The following is a 21,369-nucleotide window of genomic DNA, read 5'->3' as shown; positions in this document are numbered from 1 at the left end:
TTCATAAATTGATTACACTAAATGTCAATCTTCTGGTCCACCAAATCGCCCCGAATTGCCTTGTTGATTCATTGTATTATTTTTTTGTTACTTACGGGATTGAACGACAGAACGCTAGAAAAGGTTCCACGGCAATCCAAAAAGCCCTTCTCGCGTGAGCTGGCTCGTCTTTTCGTCGCGTTCGAACATTCCGGCCGCGTAAAATAGCTTCCCAGTGCAAGTACGCAACCAGATTCTACGTGCAGTCGGTTTTAATTCACACAGGAAAAGGTGTCATTTGTACCAAATCCAATCTGAACGTAACCCCCGATTTCGTGGCTAGGTGGTTTTGAGTGTGTGATACTTGCTGCAAAGTGAACCACCCAGCAAAGAAACCGAGTCCAGAGCGTGTGCCGATTACCCACAGGGTGATTTACTCATTCTTGATTATGTCGTTTAGCTTTCGCCTTATCAGAATCGTGGTCCGCGGAAAGGGACCACACACTTTTCAGGTGCAGTGAATGATGTAAAGTGAATGTCCTTCTGAAGCGGGCGTTGGGTGGGCGAATAGTTTGGCGGGGTGGAACAAAACACAAACACACATCTCCCGTACACAAACACGCTGGCCGTTCACTGGTTGCATGCGTGTTTAGTTTCTAGCCAAAGGGCTCCAAGGGACAGGAAAGTTCACCACCGCTGTCCCGAAATAAGTGCATTCCTACAAACGATCCAGTGTGCGGTGTTGAACAAGAAGAAAGTGATTTTCAGTGTGATGCTAAATAGCAATATAGAGGTGCTAAAAAGGTTGCCTTGATCGAATCATCTAGGAAGCCAGGCCAGCGGCCTCACTATGAGCAGTAACAGCAACACTCAAATATGGGACTGTTAAGTTGCCCAGTGGCGTGCGCTCATTATCACACACTATCAATTGCTCAAGAATAGATCCGCGCACGGTGAGCAGGAAGGCACCGAAACGTCGCATAAATGATCGTAATCGGTGCCGCGCAACAGCGCACGACTCCTCAAACCACCGCATTCCTTTGTCCACCTCGCTTAAAACAATCTGTCTGAAGGGTGTGTGTTGTCACTTATCCCCCGAGCCAAGTAACCACATCAAGTGGCAGCAGTGCGTTGATTGCGTTTGTTTACGCACTCGTCTCAAACGAAGTTAATCCTCCTGAAGCTAATTGTTGCGTCGCGAGCCAGCTACACCACCAGGAAGACTGTGACGTACACCACAACCCAAATAAACAATTATCTAGTGTGTGTTATTTTAGGTGTCTTGATTTTTTTAAGGAGCTTTCTATTTGTTACTTTATAGCGCCTCGAACAGTATTAAAGTACCACCCCCAGGGAAAGCGGTTTAGGTGGAACGATAAAACAATTAACCCTATGCCAGGAAACCGGCTACCCGGGTGGCTAAAAATGTTGGTGGCTTATAACTTTTGAATGCGTAATCTAATATCGATGCAATATCCTGATGAAAATTAATGTAACTCTTTTAGTTCACACTGCTATTAATATGTCGCCTCTTGATATTAATATGGCTCTTTAAAGTTGACATGATTTTTTACAAAATAAAAGTGTAAAATGTCAAAAATTACTATTTAATTACTGTATATAATCTCCGCAAAAAATCCTTTTGAGTTAAACAATAGAGTGAAGAGTTAAATTGATGTTTTTACTGGTTGCCATTGACAGGGTGAAAGTACCTTCCCCCGGTAGAGTGGTTTCGGTGGAACGATAAAACGATTAAAGAAAACCCTTCTCCACACCGGAAGTGTTGTCGGTCTCGTCGACCGGCCTATCGGCAAATATGAAGCAACTGGCCACATAACAGTGAACCCGAGTTTTGTTTTGCGGCAATCGACATCCCATCCGACGTAGCGAACGTGCGCTCACCCACCCTCTCACCATTGCATCTTCCGACGCTTCAGCTGTGTTGTGCCAGCCCGCTTTTAACACATCCTCTCCCGTTGACACGATTGTCCCGGGTTCGACATGGGCGTGTGCCTTTGTAAGGACAAGGTCGAGGAAGGCTTCATCGATGATAGCAGCCGGGATTCGTACGCACCGAACGGCAGCGATACAGGCCGACTAGCGGGAGGTGGTGGCAGCGGCGGTACCGGAAGTGGCGCTGTCAGTGGATCGGGTGGACAGAACGGACACCACCACATCCGTCACTATTCCCGCTCAGATCGGCAGATCTCACTCTCCGACACGGTGGACATGCTGGTGAACGAAACGCTCGAAATCATCGGTTCGATCGTGGACAAGTAAGTATGCTGGATTGTTACACATCAGGAAAGCAACAAAAAACAACCTTCAAAAAGGGCAATCGGACAGCGAGAAGTGGAGTGGTGGCATAAATGAGTGTGCCCCCATAAATGAGTATAATTATCGAATGGCGCTTCAAGCATCGCCCGTCGCTTCGGCGACGTTTCCGTTTTTGTGGACTTGTTTTCTTTTCAGCTGTATCACGATCGATCGAGTGACCACCCTTAGCGGAATCGGTAATTTAAGCAATTCGAAATGGGCGACAAAGCTGCGGCCAGGCGGTGATTACTCACGCACCGCTGTTATCCGAGCTCAGGTGACCTTTGGCCCCTTGCGAACGATAATTCTTGCTGTTTGGGGGGCGGAAATGAATCGATCTGTAAGCGTGTATTGAACATGGTTCATAGCCGACTTCCAGTGTTGCACTTGTGCTGTTTGTAAGGTTCAATCGGTTAGTCACAGGGACGGGGCAATTGCATTGCGAAAGGGACGTAAGGATGTCCCTCAAACCCGCGTACCTTTAGGTGGCGGATGTTTAAATGTAGATACAATCATAACATTCAATCATTTAAATTCCACTCCGTACGCGGAACTGCTTGATGTTGCTATAAAACATTTTAAATCACTCTTGAATCATCTGTCGGTATAAATGAATTAGAATTAGAAACACCCAATTATGTCCTGTCCTTTACGGACGCTTTCCTTCGTGCGAAACGGGTCATTCGCTGATTTCGACATAGCGATTTATTATTTTAATTGAGTCAAATTTGCATAAAATGCACAATCATTCGTCTTTTACTGCCCTTGAATCTTGATTTTCGTCTTGGCTTTTTTGCGACTAAAGCACCCGTTTTATTTCTTGCTGCTTAATCGGCTCTCACACTGGGATATTAATTTCATTTTGCTTTACAATCTTTGATAAGCGCATTGTTCGCACGGAGTAGCGTAACACGCCGTCAAGGGTCGCAACACAAACGTCCACCCCGTACGCTGACGATAACGTCATGGCGATAGTTGGGAGTGCGAGTGGTAGTGATACACGCTTGCGGAATTAGACCGGTCGACTTTAGTAACCATTCATCGTCAGACGCGTATCTCTTCCACACTGGCCAGGCAAAGACGAACGGGAACCACACGTGTCTTTCTTCCACACATCAAACTATTCTTCTGCAGTCATTAACGGGCCAGATGGCCAGAGAACCCCAAAGTGGTGGAAAAACTCCGACGTAATTCTCACTGCTCTGAAATAATTTCATCAGCTGCCAAGATGCCGGCTGTCTTTAAGCAATTATGATTTCATCCATTGTCTGTTTTGCGACAGATTTGGAACAACATTGCGTATTTGAACGAGACGAAACGTCCTCTCTTTCCAGTGCTCGCGATACGGGATCTGATGATACTACTAACTCTGGCAAAGAATTCATCATTTGTGTTCTCGCGATTATTCGTATCGTTCATAGTTTTCAAAGAACGGCTATTTCATCACAACCAATTGGCAACTTTGCCACCGGCAGCAAGTTACCTGAATAATCCACTCACTGAGCATTTCTTCCCTAGTGTAGCGCCTAGAACGGCGATGTATTGAATGGTTGTCGTTGGCAGAGTAAAACCTAGCCGCATAAGCCCAAACGACGCGGTGCCCGGTGTACGAGGCGATAAGCAAATTAGAATAAGTAGGGAAGGAAAATCCGTACACGAAGGATACCAATTCCAACACCGAAACGCCACGAATATGGTGCACGCAAACACGCGTATCACATTACGAAATGGGAAGCAAAACTTTTGTGGCATACCGCTGTTCGAATACACGGGTGAAGCACTGCGAAGCGGAGGCCAAAAGGTCCTTCTGATGCTTTAATTAATTTGCACACGAAACCTTTTAGGCGGAGATTTTCTCTCACACCAGCCGGGCATTTAGGTTGGGTCATGCTTGGGCATTTGGGACGTAGTAAAATGTTGACTTTGTTTTAGGTTATGTGTTGATGTGTTTATTAAATAGTAACCTTTTGGGGTTGGAAGAAAAGTACGCATTATTCTAACATACATATTGGCTTTACGCTTCCATATCGGTAATTTGTTTCCTATTATTAATTGTTTGCTATTTTAAAATGTCGTGTTGGGCCACATTAAAGAATTAATGAGTCATATGGCACATGACGACGTTTTCACCTAAAAAAAACTCTTCTTTTCTAATCTCGTTATTCATCGTTCCTTACGGCGGTTTACGATCGTATGGTTTCGTGTTTGCTATCTTATTCAGAAAACAAAGTCCTCGATCCTCGATCGTTTGATGATCTTTCACTAAAGAACGAAATGTCGTGGAAAACTATTGCCTTCCATGGAATGGAGCTTCTTGAATGAATTAATGTTCAAGGCTGAGATCTTGCTGGTAGTATAGCACTATTGGCACTATTTATCCGTAGCTGAATGGTGGATGAAAAACTCTCAGGGCCCTTTGTTTTGATTTATATTGAACAGGTAAACATATCTCGTTTCACCTGCACATGACTACGGTATTGGCCTAAATCAATCAATACGTTCAACAGGTGAATCTCAAATACGAAATGTCGTGCATGCCGTGGTGATGGGACCATTTCTGAGCTGCTTCAGTCATGGGCAAGTTTTTAAGCTATATGTGATGCTTCCTAATAAGCTCATATTAAAAAAAAAACAAAAGAATTTTAAGGTAATTTTGCTTGAATCAGACGAACCAGAAAAGAAGTACCTTACATTTGTCACTGGTTGATCTTATCGGCCCCACGGTATAAGAAGTTGACATAAAACTTTGATAACTGATATCAACGCATGATACCGTTTTCTTATCGTAAAAGACACCTTCGATGAAGAACTTCGCGATGATGATCCACCATCGGGATATTGCCTGTTCGCGAAAACTGTGTTAGTCACTTCTTACACACTGTTGCTGATAAAATATGCCCAGCGGGTGGAGCCCGGTGGCTGTTGACTTCAATGCAAAGTAAAACGTGCCCTTTAATCCACCAAAATCGTGCTTAGTTAATTTGTTTTGCCTGCATGTTTTGCCGACGATACAGGTCAACGCGTGGAAAATCAACTAGGCGCGTACACAGTGTAAATACAGCAACAACCTTCCCGATTAACGGCTGCTCCGTGCGATACTCCGTGGTGTTGATTTGAAATTAAAAAGGAGCGTTTTGAATCAAGTTTTAACGAGCGTTTCAAAATGTAAGAAAGCTCGATTGGGGGGATGAAGTAGAATGTAATAAGATAATGCAATGGAATTTGTTAACATTCTGTCATCAAACACGAACCTCCCCCGCGCAGCACGAAAATGATCAAGGGAACTCCTCCACATTGGCTTTGGGTGGGAAATAGTCCGTAGCGTGGGAAAAACATCGTTCACAAAACACAGTCCCTTGTACAAACAAACGGATGCATATCGATGCGATGCAGTTTGAAACAAGGCGTGCATGCATGCCAATCACTGGCAAGCGGCATGCATGTCAGATTTGGATCGTGCGCGCGCCCACTCGTCCCTCCCTTAACTGTATGTGTGTGCCGGGTGAGTGATTACATTGCTCCCCAGTCGGAGAAAGAAGAAAAGCAGGATGACCGAAGTGGCGCCCGCTGTTGACCCTGGGCTTTAGCTAGTAGTTGCCTTCCAGGATTGTGTATTGATTCAACACTTGAGCTGGGTGTTGGCAGCAGTACACAATCCTGCCCAAGGGCGTTCGTCTTGCGGCAGGATGCTTTCGAAACCGTTGGGTTTACTTGGATATTTTTAATGTCACTGCTTTATGCTTTAGAAGCACCAAAAGTAAAGATTACTTATACCATTTTATTGGTTATGGAGAATTCAGCTCCGGGCATCAACTCCATCTTCGACTGCTTAGGATTCAACTCGGAATTCAGACTGTAAATCTAATTCAAATTCATGAATCGAATGAATCTTTCAACGGAATGAATGAATCTGGATTTCGACTCCTGATTTGAAAGACTCCTCACTAAAGACTCATTTGAATGACTTTTCTCAACAGATTCATTAAGCACAAAACTGCCCCAGAGTAGTTCCGACAAACGGTTTCGGCTTCAAATTGTATTTGGAGACGAAATCAAGCATCCGATTTTCTCTCACATGTAACTCCTGTGTTCCATTTTTTCAACAGTGAACCGGAAACACCTAGCTCGATGGTGATGCTGCACGATATAACGGACAAACCTTCCGGTTGGATACAGCTGGTAAAATCGTTAATACGTGTCATACCGCTCGACAACCCGATGGGCCCAAGCGTCATCACGCTGCTGATGGACGACAGTCCGCTTCCGTCGAAAGAGTCCGTACTAGAGGTGGCGGATATGATAACGCGTTCGATTCGACGCACACCAAAGCGTGAGCGTAACATGTGCATCATTCTGGGCTTCCTTGCGGATCGACTTGCCGGTCCGTGTAGTATATCGGCCCTGTCGGAGGTAACGCTGGGATACTTGCTGGGAAATTTGGTAAGGCTTTACTAACTATAGAATATAACAAAAACCGTGTGATGGTGACTAATCCGTTGCTCTACTTCGCCAGGATGAAGGAATCCATCCCGACGTAATGTTATTCTCGCTGATTGCGCTGGAGAAATTTGCACAAACGAGTGAAAACAAGAGCACTATAAGGGTAAGCATGTGGGCAATCTGCTACCTGTTAAATCTGTGCTGAAGTGTAATGTTTGCATCTTTTATTGTAGCGAAAATTAGCGCTCTATCCGGACAATCCCCTGTTGCGACTCGAGAGACATATCGCGAGTACCGATCACACCCTGCGTCAGGTCGGGTTTTGTGCTCAGTGGTGCTTAGACAACTATTGTAAGTGGTCCGAAAATATTTCTTATCTTTTCGCAAAACATATATATTATTCATTGCCACATTTATCTCTCTCTCTCTCTCTTCATCTCCCCTTCTAGTCCTTATTGAAGGTCGGCAATACTCCTACGAGGTGGCGGATGTTAGTAACGTAAATGTGATGCTCAACACGCGAGATGTCAGCGAGTACCTGAAAATCTCGGCCGATGGACTGACGGCCCGGTGCGATGCATACTCGTTCGAGAGTGTCCGATGCACCTATCAGGTTAATGCCGGTTGCTGGTACTATGAGGTGCTGATCATGACACCAGGCGTAATGCAAATTGGTTGGGCGACGAAGGATTCCAACTTCCTGAGCCATGAAGGTTACGGTATCGGGGACGATGCGTACTCGATTGCGTTCGATGGCTGCCGGAAGTTGATCTGGTATAAAGCGAAACCGATGCAGCACAATCTGAACGTATGGTCCGGTGGTTCGATACTGGGTTGCCTGCTGGATCTCGATGCACGAGAAGTGATATTTAGTTTGGACGGTGTTGAAAGTGAGGTGCTGCGGCAGCTGTTTGAATCGGGAGATGCAATCGACGGGTTTTTCGCTGCAGCCTCCTTTATGTCATTCCAGCAATGTCGCTTCAACTTCGGTTCCACGCCGTTTGTTCATCCGCCCAAAAACCGGACGTTTATGAGCTTTAACAGTCATGCTGTGTTAAGCGAGCAGGACAAGGTAAGCTAGCGAGTAGTGCACGATCGTATTAACGAACTCCAATGGAAATGATTACTTTCCCGCTCGTTTCCAAATAGATTGTTCTACCGCGCCATCTCTTCCTGGAGCAGTTACGCAAGTTAAGCGTGCGGGAGGATTCGTGTACACTTTGCTTCGATATGAAGGCAACGATACGGATCGAACCTTGCCAGCATCGAGGTTTCTGTACGAACTGTGCCGCTTTGCTGCAGTTCTGCCCGATGTGCCGGGCAGAAATCGTTAGCACGGTACAGGAGGAATCGGCTCCGGAGAGCACAAGTCCGGCACAGTCGGAAGCTAATGAAGCAGGTGATACAACAAACAGCGCTAAACCAAACAACAGCCTCGAAGAACAACTGCAATAAGCACTGTCATACGCGTCTGCAGTGCGGGTAATGTTTAAAATGGTAGCGATTTTGTTAAATTCTAATATTCTAATCCTTTGCTGCTTTGCGCTTCTGTAATGTTTCCATCCAGTGTGCAGAAAATGTGATACCTTTCTAATGAGAATCGGAAACTAACTACAGATCAGCGCAAGCACGAAACAAAAGTGAAGAATACGTGTGATAGATAGAGGAGTGAAGATAGCGAATGAATAGCTTCTGGCCTAATAGAAAAAAACAAGGCTCCAGCTGTAAAAAGCCATTATTGTGTGTTAAAAGTGTGCGCAGAGGAGCCTCGACATGAAACGTTGAGTGCGTGGACCATGTACTTACGTACTGCATAGTGAATTAAAATCTTTTTCCTTGGTTGTATTACTTTTCACTATTGCCATCACCACCAAGTTGCCGGTTGTGCAGAAGAAATTCACCTTCCGGTCAATGTATTTCGAGTTTTCGCATCGTCTTCCGATGACCGGCGTTGAGTTTCAGAAACTCTCTGTGCAATGTTCGAGGAGGTTAGCTCGGACTGTAATTGCGTCAGTTTTTACTGTTGTTGTAGGTTCTAAGTATTAGGTTTTCCACTAGCTACGTTTAGCGTTTCGTTTTTAAACTCATATTGAACGTATGTTCACTCATCGAAGACAATATCAGTAGAAAGAGCTATTTAACTATTTGGAACAATCAACACAGGTGCGGTTATGCTGCTAATGACCTAGAGAGCAGGCGTATGTGGAGAAACAAACTCGTAAATGCACCGCTAGGAGTTAAGGATAAATCGCGAATCAAGCAACCGAAACGGTCTATTTCTATTAAGAAAAAATGAAGGCCCTATTAACATCGAGTCAACCATTGTTCATCGTATGGTCCGTTTTTGAGACCATGATTTCCCTTCTAGTTTCTTCTAGTTATTTCTGGTTTCCGTTTCCCGTCAGTACAGTAAAGTTCTGCAGCATCGTCTCAATGCGGTCGGGTGAAATGTATTCGTCCAACTGATTATTTTAGCCATATTATCATCATATATCATGCTTTTAACTATCGGACTAAAACAAAGGTTTTGTAACACTGCTAGGCACAATAGCGTCCGTTATTCCATTACAACAGCACGCAGGAAGATTAGATATATTGTAGCAAAAGATATCAAATGAGGATGGTCGTTAATAGCGCGTAATACTAGAGAGAAGGATTTTGATGTGTTTAACAACATTAGGCCTGTACAGCATAAAGCGTGTGTAAAGAAGTTGCAGGAAAAGAGTGTATAAATAGAGTAACAAATATGACTAATATATTTTTGTACACGCGCGCAAAAAGAAGAGAAGATGCTGTACATATTTAATTGAAAGTATATGTATGGAATCTTTCTACTGAACAGAATAGTTTCATTTATCCAGGCACATGGACTAAACCGAGTGGGATTATAATGGATTGAAAAATTTCTTGTTATTTAAAGTAAAACGGTGTTTTGCAATGATTCAATTCTAGAAATATCACATTCAGCATGAAACCAGCGATGAACCAGGTCGTTTAATCATGCATTGTATTGGCGTTCTGCAGTTAAACTATTTTTATATTTGTGTAGTACCGTCGGATATCTTACTCATTTAACACGTTCAACGACGCATGACCCGAATTTACAAAATAAACCAGGGTAAGGACGACTACATTCTTGGTTGTTCAAATATTTTCTTAACGGTCGATCGTTTCAAATCTATGAATATCGTCAAACGTCTTCACATGCACCAGACGTCTGACAGCACAGCTGTCAGTTCATTTTTTCAACTGTCATTTTTTCCTGACAGCGTAGCCTACCAATTGTGCGCGTTCCGTGAGCAAAGCAAACTTGCAACACATTCTTTTCGTTTGTGATATACTGTGCTCGAGCATCGTTTTCCCCGCGAACCGCTTATACCAACCGTAGGAAAGAGCAAATATGCTATCTATTTGCTTGGCATATACATAAATTCATTGAAATAACCACCGAACCGGCTACACATCGGCGGGATTGACGTCGAAGCGCTGGTGTGGCGAAACGCAGCGATACTTCCAGATCGAGAAAAAGGCACACTGGCTCGTTATAAGGTTTGCTGAGGATTGTTTGTACGATTCTTTATCACAGCCGCACGTATTCGTATCGAAATTCATTCGATTTACCCCAGAACCATCAATAGTGCTCGTTCTGTGCAGTTTACGAGCAGCAACAGCAACCGCGAAAGCACGCCTTCTTGACGAACAGGTTGACACCGTGTGGGCCAAAAGAAGAAGACGCTGTTAAGCAACGCAGCTCACAACACACCCGACGACATTTCAGCAATATCTAATCCTTGCAGTATCGTAATCAACGGGTTCTGCAAAGCAAAAACCACAGTTCTGCTGGTATTTATTCCCCACACTGATGAACCACAGCTGATAGCGTGGAAGAGGCCGGGTATAGAGGAACGAAAATCAATCGCGAACGCACCAAGGGTTAACCGTGCGAAATCATTATTTATTGAACACAGTATAGGAAAAAGTGTATCGAGTGACACCGATGCGGTTTCTTGACTAGGCGAATTTGAGGAAGCAACGATGGTGTGTAGATGAAGCGCTGTCCACAAGTGTGCCATTAGTTATGTGTGTGCGTGTGTGTAATGTACGTATGTGCGTGTGTGTGTAAAGTCACGTTTTAGTTTTGTTTTTGTTTAGCATAGTGTCGCGCGCGCGGTGTCTTGTAATCATCATCTCAAGGTGCTGGGGTACTGTTGCATATCGGGTCAAGCTTAACGAGTGTGACCAGCGTAATTACAGCAGCTTGCTTTCGCAACAAGGCAAGCCACATATATGCTCGTACTGCACAACCTAGAATGAGGAACCACCGTCACAATAGCATCCGTTGGCAGTAACAATCATGTGCGGCACAGCACGGCTAAACAACGCTCACGATAGATCCGAATGAATAGCGGCCTTCTTCGCTGCCTAAGCTTGTCCTGTTTGTTCCGGAAGATCGTTGCAACGGAAAAGCACCCCCGGAAGCGAAGACGCAAGAAGCGACGACAGACACACGCGGTGGAACTGTGCTGCTGTACCGGAGTATTAGAACGGTGGGTTTACGTACCGAAAGGTGTAGGAGCAACATGGGTTTTTATCGATGTAGAGAAACTTTGTTTTTGAAAGGACGTCTGATAGAAGGAATAGGTGAACAGCACAACATATAGAAGGTCCTGCAACTGCCAATGAGAGAATAGACGACATCGTGTGCTTTTTACTCGCACGAGAAGTGTACATGTATAGCTTATGTCCTTCCGAATCGATACCCTTGATTGCAAGCCGTTTCGAGATTGCAATCTTGTCACTTGCTGGACAAAACCTATATCTATCACTCTTGCCCCCTGCGGGCAAACTCCAGTGTTGATAGTAATTATAATAAGTACTCTTTCCACCTAAACAACCGTGCAACCCCGGGGCCGGGGCAATGCCACCCCAAGTGCACATGACGAAAGTTGTCTAGGAACTAGTGTGTACACTTTGTCCCCGATAAAGCGTACCTTTTTTCATCGAAGTAACTGCAGAGCAAAATGTTTTGCAGCGTGCTTTTAACCGTGGTTCGATGTGTACTTCATAGTAATGGGATTTTAAATGTAGTGCAATGCGAATGTGCTTTTTAAATCACCTCATTTAAAATGTGCCTACTATCACCTGGTCTGTGATAAAGTAGCTAAATAAAGGAGAACACAAAATGCCAAGTCTATCGGAAGCGTAAGGAGGAGGTAGGCGGGTTTATTTGGGGAACCATAGCGACCGATTCATGTTCGCCCATTCCCTCATTCCTCCGCATCGTCCCATTCGTCGCTTAGTTTCCTCGTTCGCCCAATGATTGATTCATTTTTGGTGAGCGATTGGTTTTTCCCTGGTGCTGTTCTAGCACCGGAAAAGGACGGTGCGTGCCAGTAACACACAATTTTCCAACCCGATGCAAACGTACGTCTCGGAAAGTGCATGTGTGTGCAAGTGGAACGTTGCACTTGCGGCCCTTAGTAGTGGCTAGTGACTCACACCGCGAATACAATCGATTACAGCGGGAACGCGTTTACAATTGGCAACAGAAAATGTTATGTGTGTTTGTTTTGTGTAAGTGTGTATATCTTACTCATCGATAGTGTATGCAGCTGTGAAAAGCTCACAAAAAACGTATATCACAGTTGCTATAAGTGGAAATGGGACGCTTGAAATATCAACTGCTCAGCTTCATTCATAGGACTCATTCTAGAGCTAGTTTACACACTACGGTTGAGAGGACGCAGAGGTGTCCATTCAATATTTTACCATGAGATTTTTTTCAAATTCTAGGCTATTGGCGCACAAATAGTTTATATTGTCCCATTTTTAATTGTACATCGTATATAATTTCTTCCCTTGTGTTTTTGTAGGAGGTAATTCACATGAAGCGCAGACGGTCTTTAAACGCAGAATCGGTTTTGCTAGCGAACATCAATGAATGGTTGCGAAATATAGGTCACGCGGAAAGTGTTTCATTCAGTGTCCCGTGCCGTCCGGCATATGAGAGGTCGTTCGTTGATTCATGAAAGATGCCCGGTAAATGGCCTACATGTGTGCGACATTATACGTCCAGCGACAAAAGGCACATCCATACCCAGGATAAATTGAAGAGATGCCGGAAGAATGTACCGCCAGGACCGTTAGTTATAAACCAGTCCATCAACCCAAGGACAAGGACGACGAACGTATGATGCGATCGCGTTCAAGTGTGCTCCGTATGAATAGGGCGCATCGTTCCGATGAGCAGTCATCGAGATAGTAGGCAATAAGGATAATCCTTTTCGGTTACATTACGGAGAGAGAACAGTGTAAGCCCCGTCCGAAAGCATGTAAAAGAAGCAAGTGTTGCTTCTTCTATGCTCCAGGAATGCTCTTTATGCGTTTCGTAATTCCTTTAAAGGTCCGTCATCGTTGAAACATTCTTCTACAGTGAATGTGGTCCCCGTTTTCAATAACAGAGCGCCTCTATCAGTGACCTGGCAATAGAAGGGATGCTGAGCATACATACGAAATCGCTCGCGTAACTTGTTTTGCGCGTACCGCGGAGCAATTTAAAAATAATCTATTTTAAATTATTTAACAATGACCAGAGCCGGACCCAATTGTCTAGCTATTTGTTCCGTACCGAACAAAAACGGAAGCGTGCCAGGAGTAGGACGAGGTTTCTACAGCCGCATATACCGATGGTGGTTTATCGAACAGAGTGCGGTGTCGGTGTCGTATCTTTCGCTCGTCACACTATTTTTAGTGTGATAAAGTTAAAATGCGCAAGGCCTACGAACAGACAGGGGGGAATTTTAATTAAATTGTATGCAAACATGGTGAAGCTTTTGGGGGGAGAGAACTGGTGCTTCTCATATCCCGAAAACGAAGGGCTTCTGGTTTCCTTTTAACAGGTCCCTAACGCATCCTAGGGCCGGATTGGAACGGCTTTACATTGTGGCGTATGCCAAAGCGGTGGCAAACAAGATTGGTCCCTCCACATATCGTGTAACTTCGCAACTAATAGGACACATCCTGATGCTACACTAGCGCGCTGACCTTTAGTCTGTGTGGTTTCAGATTTTTCTATTCGTTGGATTGGGGTGTTTCTATTCGTCGTCGACCAGTTGTATTCATATATAGTCTCCTGGTCAATAAATTAATAGAAATTGGAGATATTTTTCACCTTATCACATTATAAATCAATAGGAATAAAAGACACCGGGGCTGATCAGACTTAAAACCTGAATTAAGTCTGTTTTCAAAGATGCTTACATTTACCTTGATGGCAGCAATCTGCTGTTAGCAAAGATCGCACCTGGTTTAATTGAACCGTTGTTCGCAACAAGTTCGATTAGAACATCATGACGGTATCGTTGATCGCGCGATGATTAGACTTGGGAACTTCATGAGGAGACTCATTTTTGGGGTTATTTAAATGTAGCTATCAATGCGATGATGTGTGTTGATAAGTGTAAGATATCCCTCACAATCCTCACTCTGGGAGAGCGGATATCTCGATAACATGTGGCCGATTAAGCCGAAGAAGCATTTAAAAAAAAACGAGTTATCGCATATGAGATCATTTCTATTTATATAAAGACCAGGCCACACACGTTTGTATGTAGAGAAGCCGACGAGCAAGAAAAGTGATGCTTGCACGTGTGTTAATGTTGTTGTTAATTATCTTGTTATGTTGGGTATTATCGTTATTATCTAATGTTGTTCTTCTTACTTATTTTTCTTCCGCAGAACGTAGATTAATTTTGATAGTTGATAAATTTCGCCCAAAAGGAGCATTTCGTTCCAAAAAAAAAAACGAGAGAGAGGTGAGTTTCAAATATATCCTTTCATTACATATTAACAAACTGTGTTCCCGTATATTTCAGACCCGAGAAACCCCGTTCGGAAGATTCCCGCCAGCAAACGGCAGCACAATATTCCAGTGTGCGGGTTTAAGTGCAAAAGGTAGCAAACCATCGTAGCTAACAGAAAACAGAAAGCAACAACGATGGGTGCCTTCCTGGAAAAACCAATGACCTCCAAGCACAATGAGCATGGGGAAGGAAATGGGCTTCGGTACGGTGTCGGTTCGATGCAGGGCTGGCGCTGCGAGATGGAAGACGCGTACCATGCCAAAACCGGTCTCGGCGAAAACCTGGAAGATTGGAACTATTTCGCGGTGTTCGATGGACATGCGGGTGACAATGTCGCCAAGCACTGTGCCGAAAATCTGCTGCAGCGTATCGTCGCCACGACCGAGTTCGGGAACAATGACATAACAAAGGGCATACATACCGGCTTCCTGCAGCTGGACGAATCGATGCGCAACATTCCGGACCTTGCATCGGGCCTGGATAAATCTGGCACGACCGCCGTCTGTGCGTTTATCTCGAGCCAGCACCTGTACATAGCGAACTGTGGCGATTCGCGCGCCGTACTCTGCCAGAACCGGCAGCCAATCTTCTCCACCCAGGACCACAAACCGATCCTACCGGGTGAAAAGGAACGCATTCTGAATGCGGGCGGTTCAGTGATGGTGCAGCGCGTGAATGGCAGTCTTGCGGTCAGTCGAGCGTTAGGCGATTACACGTACAAGAACGTAAAGAATCTTGGCCAATGCGAACAGTTGGTATCGCCCGAGCCGGAAATATTTTGCCGCGATCGGGAACCGGCCGACGAGTTCCTGATACTGGCCTGTGATGGTGTGTGGGATGTAATGAGCAATGACGAGCTGTGCCAATTCGTGCACAATCGACTGGAAATATCGGACAGTCTGGTGGACGTTGCGAACCAAGTGATCGACACCTGTCTCCAGAAGGGCAGCCGGGACAATATGTGCATCATCATTATCGTTTTCCCCGGTGCACCGACCGTGACGGAAGAGGCACAGAAGCGCGAGGAAGCACTGGAGCTACATTTGCGCAACCGTATCGAGCAAATACTGGGCACGATGGACCCGATCGAGTATGGCGCGCTGCTGAAGGAACTCGCGAAGGAAGACATTCCTGATCTACCGCCTGGTGGAGGCTTACACGCCAAGTGCTCGTTTATAGCGAACATTTTTAAGGAGCTCCACCCAAAATTAGCAGAATCTTGCGAAATGGGGAAGTATTAGAATGCACCAGAAGGATATCGCAAAACTTACAGAGAAACAAAGCTGAAATGTGTCCGTTCAAGTAACAGGAAGGAATAACAGTGTGAAAATTATTGCGCAGTTGAGTGCTATTTCCAAGATGCGAACGATCAGTCCACGTGTAAAATCGTTTAAATCACACTATGATCAAGCACATCTATTCGAAGATGCTTGGTATATTCGGAAAACCATGGATTTGTCACGAGCGCGCGGTCGGGCTCAACTAGCAGAAGAAATACAAAATGAATCATCCAGTTTACTGACTATACAAATGTTGTTCCCCTATGTCCTAAAGACGCGTGGAACCGAGTCGGTTGCCGAATACAGACACACCCGCATATACGTAGTAACAACATACGCATCATCCACCTTCCTAAGCACACGAAACAGAGATTGTAGTAGTAGCAAATAAGGCTGTGTTCATTGTTGCTGTTAGCGAGACGCAAAACCCTGAGTAAACCAGGAGCACAACCATTACAATTTGTCTTCAAATGGGTGCCAATGTTGAGTTGTGAGCAACTAAAGAAAGAACCAACAGAAACAATTGCTTTTTTGTACAGAAAACCCCTGTTGCACTCTATTTGTTTCCAATTTGTATTGTGTGTCCAGGGGTATACAGTCCTAAACAACTACAGCACACACTCACACACAGACAGGCAGCATCTAGTGCTGGATAGTGGAGGAAGGAGTGTTCTGAATGGTTGAACGGCATGAAGTCATGGAGCTTGACGCAATAACGAACCCAGCAAATCACCACACAATCTATGTCTAATGTTTTTTTTTTGTATTGTATTATTATGAGCATTATTTTAAACGATATGATTTTAAGAACTACATTTAACAAATTCTGCTAAACATTAGTAAAGTGTATGTAAGTGTTTAGGAACGTATGAATTAATGTTTTTTTTCTTGTCTTCTTTAACATATTGTGCACGATTTTTTTGTCTTTTACTTTCATTTTGTACCTTTTTACTCTGTTAAGGCCGTTAGGTAAGGGTTAGAAAATAGTTTGTTAAAGTGTTGTTGTGATAGGCGCTAGACAAACCCCTCCCTCAATATCCAATATTTTTGCAAAATTATGGATAATAAGGACAACCTGCACATCGTCAGATCACAACAAAAGAAGGGGTTAGGGGAAGGTGACGTTCGTCGAAGCTTAAATACGGTTGAACTGAAAACAGGGCAATGGAGAAAAAAGCAAACTAACAAACAAATGAAAGCAAACTTCACCAAACACTGAAAATAAGCTTAGAGATAGTGTAAAAGTCACAAAAAAGACATGTTATTGTGAAGTAAATAGGGAAACCGAGAGATTAAATGAAGATGGCAACGGGTAGCAAGAGAGTTGAAGCGAAAAGGAAAACAGCTAAAATATCTTCACACACAAACACATACACCGATACTCTTTTTCTTGTTTCTGTTTCTGAAGAGAAGTGTTGTGATACGATTAAAAGCGATTATAAAAAAAAACTGGAAGAAAGATTCGGTGGTCAAACGTAGATCAAGAACATAACGGGCAAAACATACATTCCCTCTTGCGTGTGGGTTAGAATAGAACCGAAGGTCAGGATCATGATTTTTGGCAAAGAACTTTATAATCAAGTGTAACAAAGATATTGTGTGCAGTAATTAAAACACGTACCACACGATCAATGTAAAAAGAAAACAGACGTACATGCAAATTAGGTTTCTTCCTGTAAGCAATTTTCTGTTTCCCTTCTCTGCGTTAGTCCGTTAAGACATTTGCATTAAGCGTTTAGTGCAGTTTCAGTTAAGCATCGTCTTGTATAAAGTTTGCTAATAAATCATCCCTCAACAATAAGTAACGGTAGGATTGATTAGAGTTCAGAACAGGGGAAAAGATCTATCCAGAACGTTGAAGCTCGCATTGAATACAGGCTATGGAATCTGGGCATTACAAAATTGTTACGTTAATAGATTCGATTGTCCGATAAACGACAAATAAGCGCCGTAACGAAATGGCACATAATAATGCAACATTTTATCGGAAATGGTTCGGTTTGGCCGTCGATCAAAACCACTTCCAAAAAGGTTTCCGTTTAGTGTTTTGGTGGTAGCCGTCACAGTCTCGACGCATGTTTGCGATAAATGTTGCATGTTTTGTGATAGGTTTGACACACAATCGATAGACGGAATAGGCAGCCAAATTGTATGATTCGATGAGCATTGGATGGGAGGAAGAAATCATAACCATCTCCTCTACACACTTGCCACGATATCTGTATGTGTGTATGTGTAAGTGTGCGGCGGTTCGCATGGAAATTTGCCATTTAAATATGTGCGTAGCCGCTTGGTACGAATCACCCATACAGCGTCAACAGCAGCAGAGCTGCTAGAAGGTAGACGAATGAAACCATTCCATTTCAAAGGATTAATTATAGTTAAAGAAATATCAAGCATTTTTGTACACAATGGACACACAACAGAACGAATGGTGTCAGTTAAACACACATTCTTAGCAACAGGTTGAACAGAACCGCATTAGGACAAGCATTTACGGAATAAGTGTATTATTCACTCATGTTGGGTTTTTGGGGAAGGGGAAAAGAATGTCCTAAGTGACCCACACAAACACTTCCTTCCCTCCCCCCTAAGTACCGTACAGAATAACACGCAGCCTAAAACAAATGGTCCCTTAAACCTAACAGGCGCGCTAAGCCCACGATACACACGCAGCCTAGCGGAATTGCGCCAACAGACAAAAGCGAAAGAAACACAGTAGAACTTGTATGTCCTGACTATACTTAAATAGAAGTATCATTTAGCATCGCAGTCGCAAAATGCATGTGTTGTGTACGCTATTAAATTCCGTTGAATTATTGTATGCAGATGTGTATATCTCCCCGGGACAAAAAAAACATTACACTGTACAATGGGCCAAACTTATATCGCAATCAAACAGAAAGTAAACAAACAAACAAAAAATGTACTCACCCGATTCATCCGATTCAAGATATATTTTGGGCATAAGTATGTAAAGTGCTCGTGCTGCAAGACGCCAGTAGAGGGACTGAAGAGAGGGGCCCGGTATGCCCCGATGATCCATTGAGTGTGTAAACTTGTACTATCAGCAAAAAAAAAAACAAACTAATCGCGGCATTTCCGTGTATAAAACCAAACAAGGGACATATTAACGTGTGACTGTCGTCCTTGCTCGGAAGGCACACGCCGAAGTATCTTATCACTCGCATTGTTGTCACTGTGCGCGGCCTGGGGGAAGTAAACCGAAAGACACACCAAAAGGGTTCGCAGCCTGATGAGCAATGGGCAGCATCACGCACTGTAAATGAAAACAACAAAAAAAGAAAATAGAGTTGGTGTTTTATTGCTAGAAGACCGTTTGAAATACGACTGTGCGTGTTAGGTGTGTGTAGTTTTAGTGATGAATGAACACATCCGAATGACTCGTCGATCGCACGCGCAATCTTCATTCTGAATGGACGGGTTGGAAGCGACCGTGTACGTGCATAACTTATGTTGTCCGATGATCGTAAACGAGGGAAGTGAACGAGGCGTTAATGTGTTTCTGTTTACCTATCCAACAGATAAATGTACCAAATCTCTTATCGTGCTCGTTTCGATGTGTCCACAGCTGGTTGTGAATGTTATCACCTGCGAGAAGAAGGGGACTGAAAGTGAAAACTCTTTCTGCCGAGTGAAAGCTACAAATTAAGTATTCCTCTAATGGTAGCCTTAGTGTGCTGCAGATTTGCCGCATACATAAGACGATTTAGGAGCATAAGCATCAGTTCAGTGAAGAAGGATCGTATTAGTGCAGAGGAACATGATCGCGAAACGTTGTCTAACGCTGCTGCTGATCGTAGCCATCAGTTACCTCAAAGGAAGTTCGTGTGAAAGGATCCAAACATCTACAGAACTCCTCAGTAAAGCATCGTACAATACAAAACCTGCAACGAGATGGAATCAATCTAGCGCCATGCTTGATCCAGCGTTCTACGTAACAACAGATTTTATTCTTCGTTTAAATGAACTCATCAAGCATTTGGCAATGTACACGCTGGATAGTACACTCGAGTCACAGGAGGCGTTCGACCGTGCGGGGTCGATGTGGAATCAAACGGAAGCCAAATTGGAAGATCTTGTAACGCGTTCCCGAGCTACTACCGCGAATAATCGGAATGGTAATTTAACAAACCTTGCCCTACACACCGCACTGGAAGCAGTCCAATCGGAGAAGAGTAACTTTTTAAAACAAATGGCGAACTATAACCATTCCAAAGCAACCACGGAGATCGACGCAATATCGTTCATCGATCGTACAACACAAGATGGCGAGCTGGTATTGTCCGATCCGGATATGGCGCTTATCATACACTCAAGCGTACACGAACTAACCACCGTTTCGATGGGACTGTTGCATTTGTTGGAAGACATCACCATCTCCAACCGGCAAGCGAGAGCCAACCCAACGCAAAGTTCCGTCGAAAAGTTTCTCGCCGTTTTCAAGCGTGCCATAGTGGACACTAAGTTGAACTTTCAAACCCAAGCCAACCGGGTGCTAAGACGTGTCCGTGCACATCTTTCCACACTCGATGGAACACCAGAGCTTGGGCACTATTTGAAGTGTTATGCAGATCTTATCACCATGTTCAAGAAGGATGTTAATAAACTGCTTTACATGACGTACAGGTCCGTTGAGATGTCGCTGAACCCTTACCGCACGAGAATTGATGAGGAGCTTAGCATGGGTATCTCCGACCAGCTTAACGCGGCCGGAATGTCCAACGGCCATGCATTTCTTTATCTGTGCTTCAAGCGATACGTCTTCCCGTACTACGACCAATCGCTGGCGGTGGCAAAGTTACTGCACTGTGGTGAACCGGAATTAAAAACGCTGGAGTATCTGGTGACGATAGCCATACCGATCCTGGAACGTGCCGCCATATCCGATAGTAGCGCGGTGCAGATGAATGTTATCTGTGCAAGTGGTTCCGCAGAGTGTAGGAATAATGTAAGTATAATGTAACTACATCGCGTTGCAACTCTCGAGTACTTAATCGACAAAGTGTTTTAATATATTTCATCGCAGTATTACATGTCTTTGAGCGACCAGTTAGATGCGGGCCGAGAACGCTTCCAAAGTTATGTACACTTCATTGAGCTGGAACTGTTGGCGCTGTCGCATAGAGTGGATGTATGCGCGTACTCGACTGTGTTAGATGTGGAGAATTACGTAGAAGTGATTAAAGCGAAATTCCAATCCTGCTTGGACACGGGATCAGTTAACTGAGCAAAGGGTTTATGCAATATAACTAATAAAGTATGTCGGTAGTATTTCTTTTCTTTGTCTTTAACCGAAAGGAGAAAGGAGAAAAACTCCCAGCAAGTCTGCTCTTCAACCTAGCGCTAGAGTGGGCCATCCGTAACTCAGAGGTGGAAATTTCGGGGCCTATCTTCTTCAAGGCAATCCAGATCCTGCGTCCGCCAGAAAGGCCGGGGTAATGCTTCTGCTGATTCAATTTTATTCTTTT

The 21,369-nt window shown here is 44.1% G+C and overlaps 3 protein-coding genes across 3 annotated transcripts; all 3 read left to right on the top strand.

Annotated features, from left to right (window-relative positions):
- The first annotated feature begins 91 nt into the window (after positions 1-91).
- LOC128301368 (RING finger and SPRY domain-containing protein 1-like) lies at positions 92-9,626 on the top strand. Its single transcript, XM_053037811.1, has 7 exons — positions 92-123; positions 1,681-2,255; positions 6,402-6,735; positions 6,809-6,898; positions 6,969-7,086; positions 7,185-7,807; positions 7,885-9,626. Exons 2-7 carry the CDS (start codon positions 1,981-1,983, stop codon positions 8,188-8,190), a joined length of 1,746 nt encoding a protein of 581 aa, XP_052893771.1. The 5' UTR covers positions 92-123; positions 1,681-1,980; the 3' UTR covers positions 8,191-9,626.
- A 419-nt stretch (positions 9,627-10,045) lies between these two features.
- On the top strand, positions 10,046-19,210 carry LOC128305274 (protein phosphatase 1B). Its single transcript, XM_053042646.1, has 3 exons — positions 10,046-11,282; positions 14,473-14,549; positions 14,610-19,210. The coding sequence occupies exon 3, from the start codon at positions 14,732-14,734 to the stop codon at positions 15,836-15,838; it is 1,107 nt and encodes a 368-aa protein (XP_052898606.1). The 5' UTR covers positions 10,046-11,282; positions 14,473-14,549; positions 14,610-14,731; the 3' UTR covers positions 15,839-19,210.
- Positions 19,211-19,814: 604 nt separating this feature from the next.
- LOC128305908 (uncharacterized) lies at positions 19,815-21,128 on the top strand. Its single transcript, XM_053043544.1, has 2 exons — positions 19,815-20,849; positions 20,928-21,128. The coding sequence occupies exons 1-2, from the start codon at positions 19,815-19,817 to the stop codon at positions 21,126-21,128; spliced, it is 1,236 nt and encodes a 411-aa protein (XP_052899504.1).
- The last annotated feature ends 241 nt before the right edge of the window (positions 21,129-21,369 follow it).

This window comes from Anopheles moucheti, chromosome 3 (genome assembly GCF_943734755.1).
Source record: "Anopheles moucheti chromosome 3, idAnoMoucSN_F20_07, whole genome shotgun sequence".
Taxonomy (NCBI): domain Eukaryota; kingdom Metazoa; phylum Arthropoda; class Insecta; order Diptera; family Culicidae; genus Anopheles; species Anopheles moucheti.
This window is presented reverse-complemented; position numbering and strand designations above follow the sequence as displayed.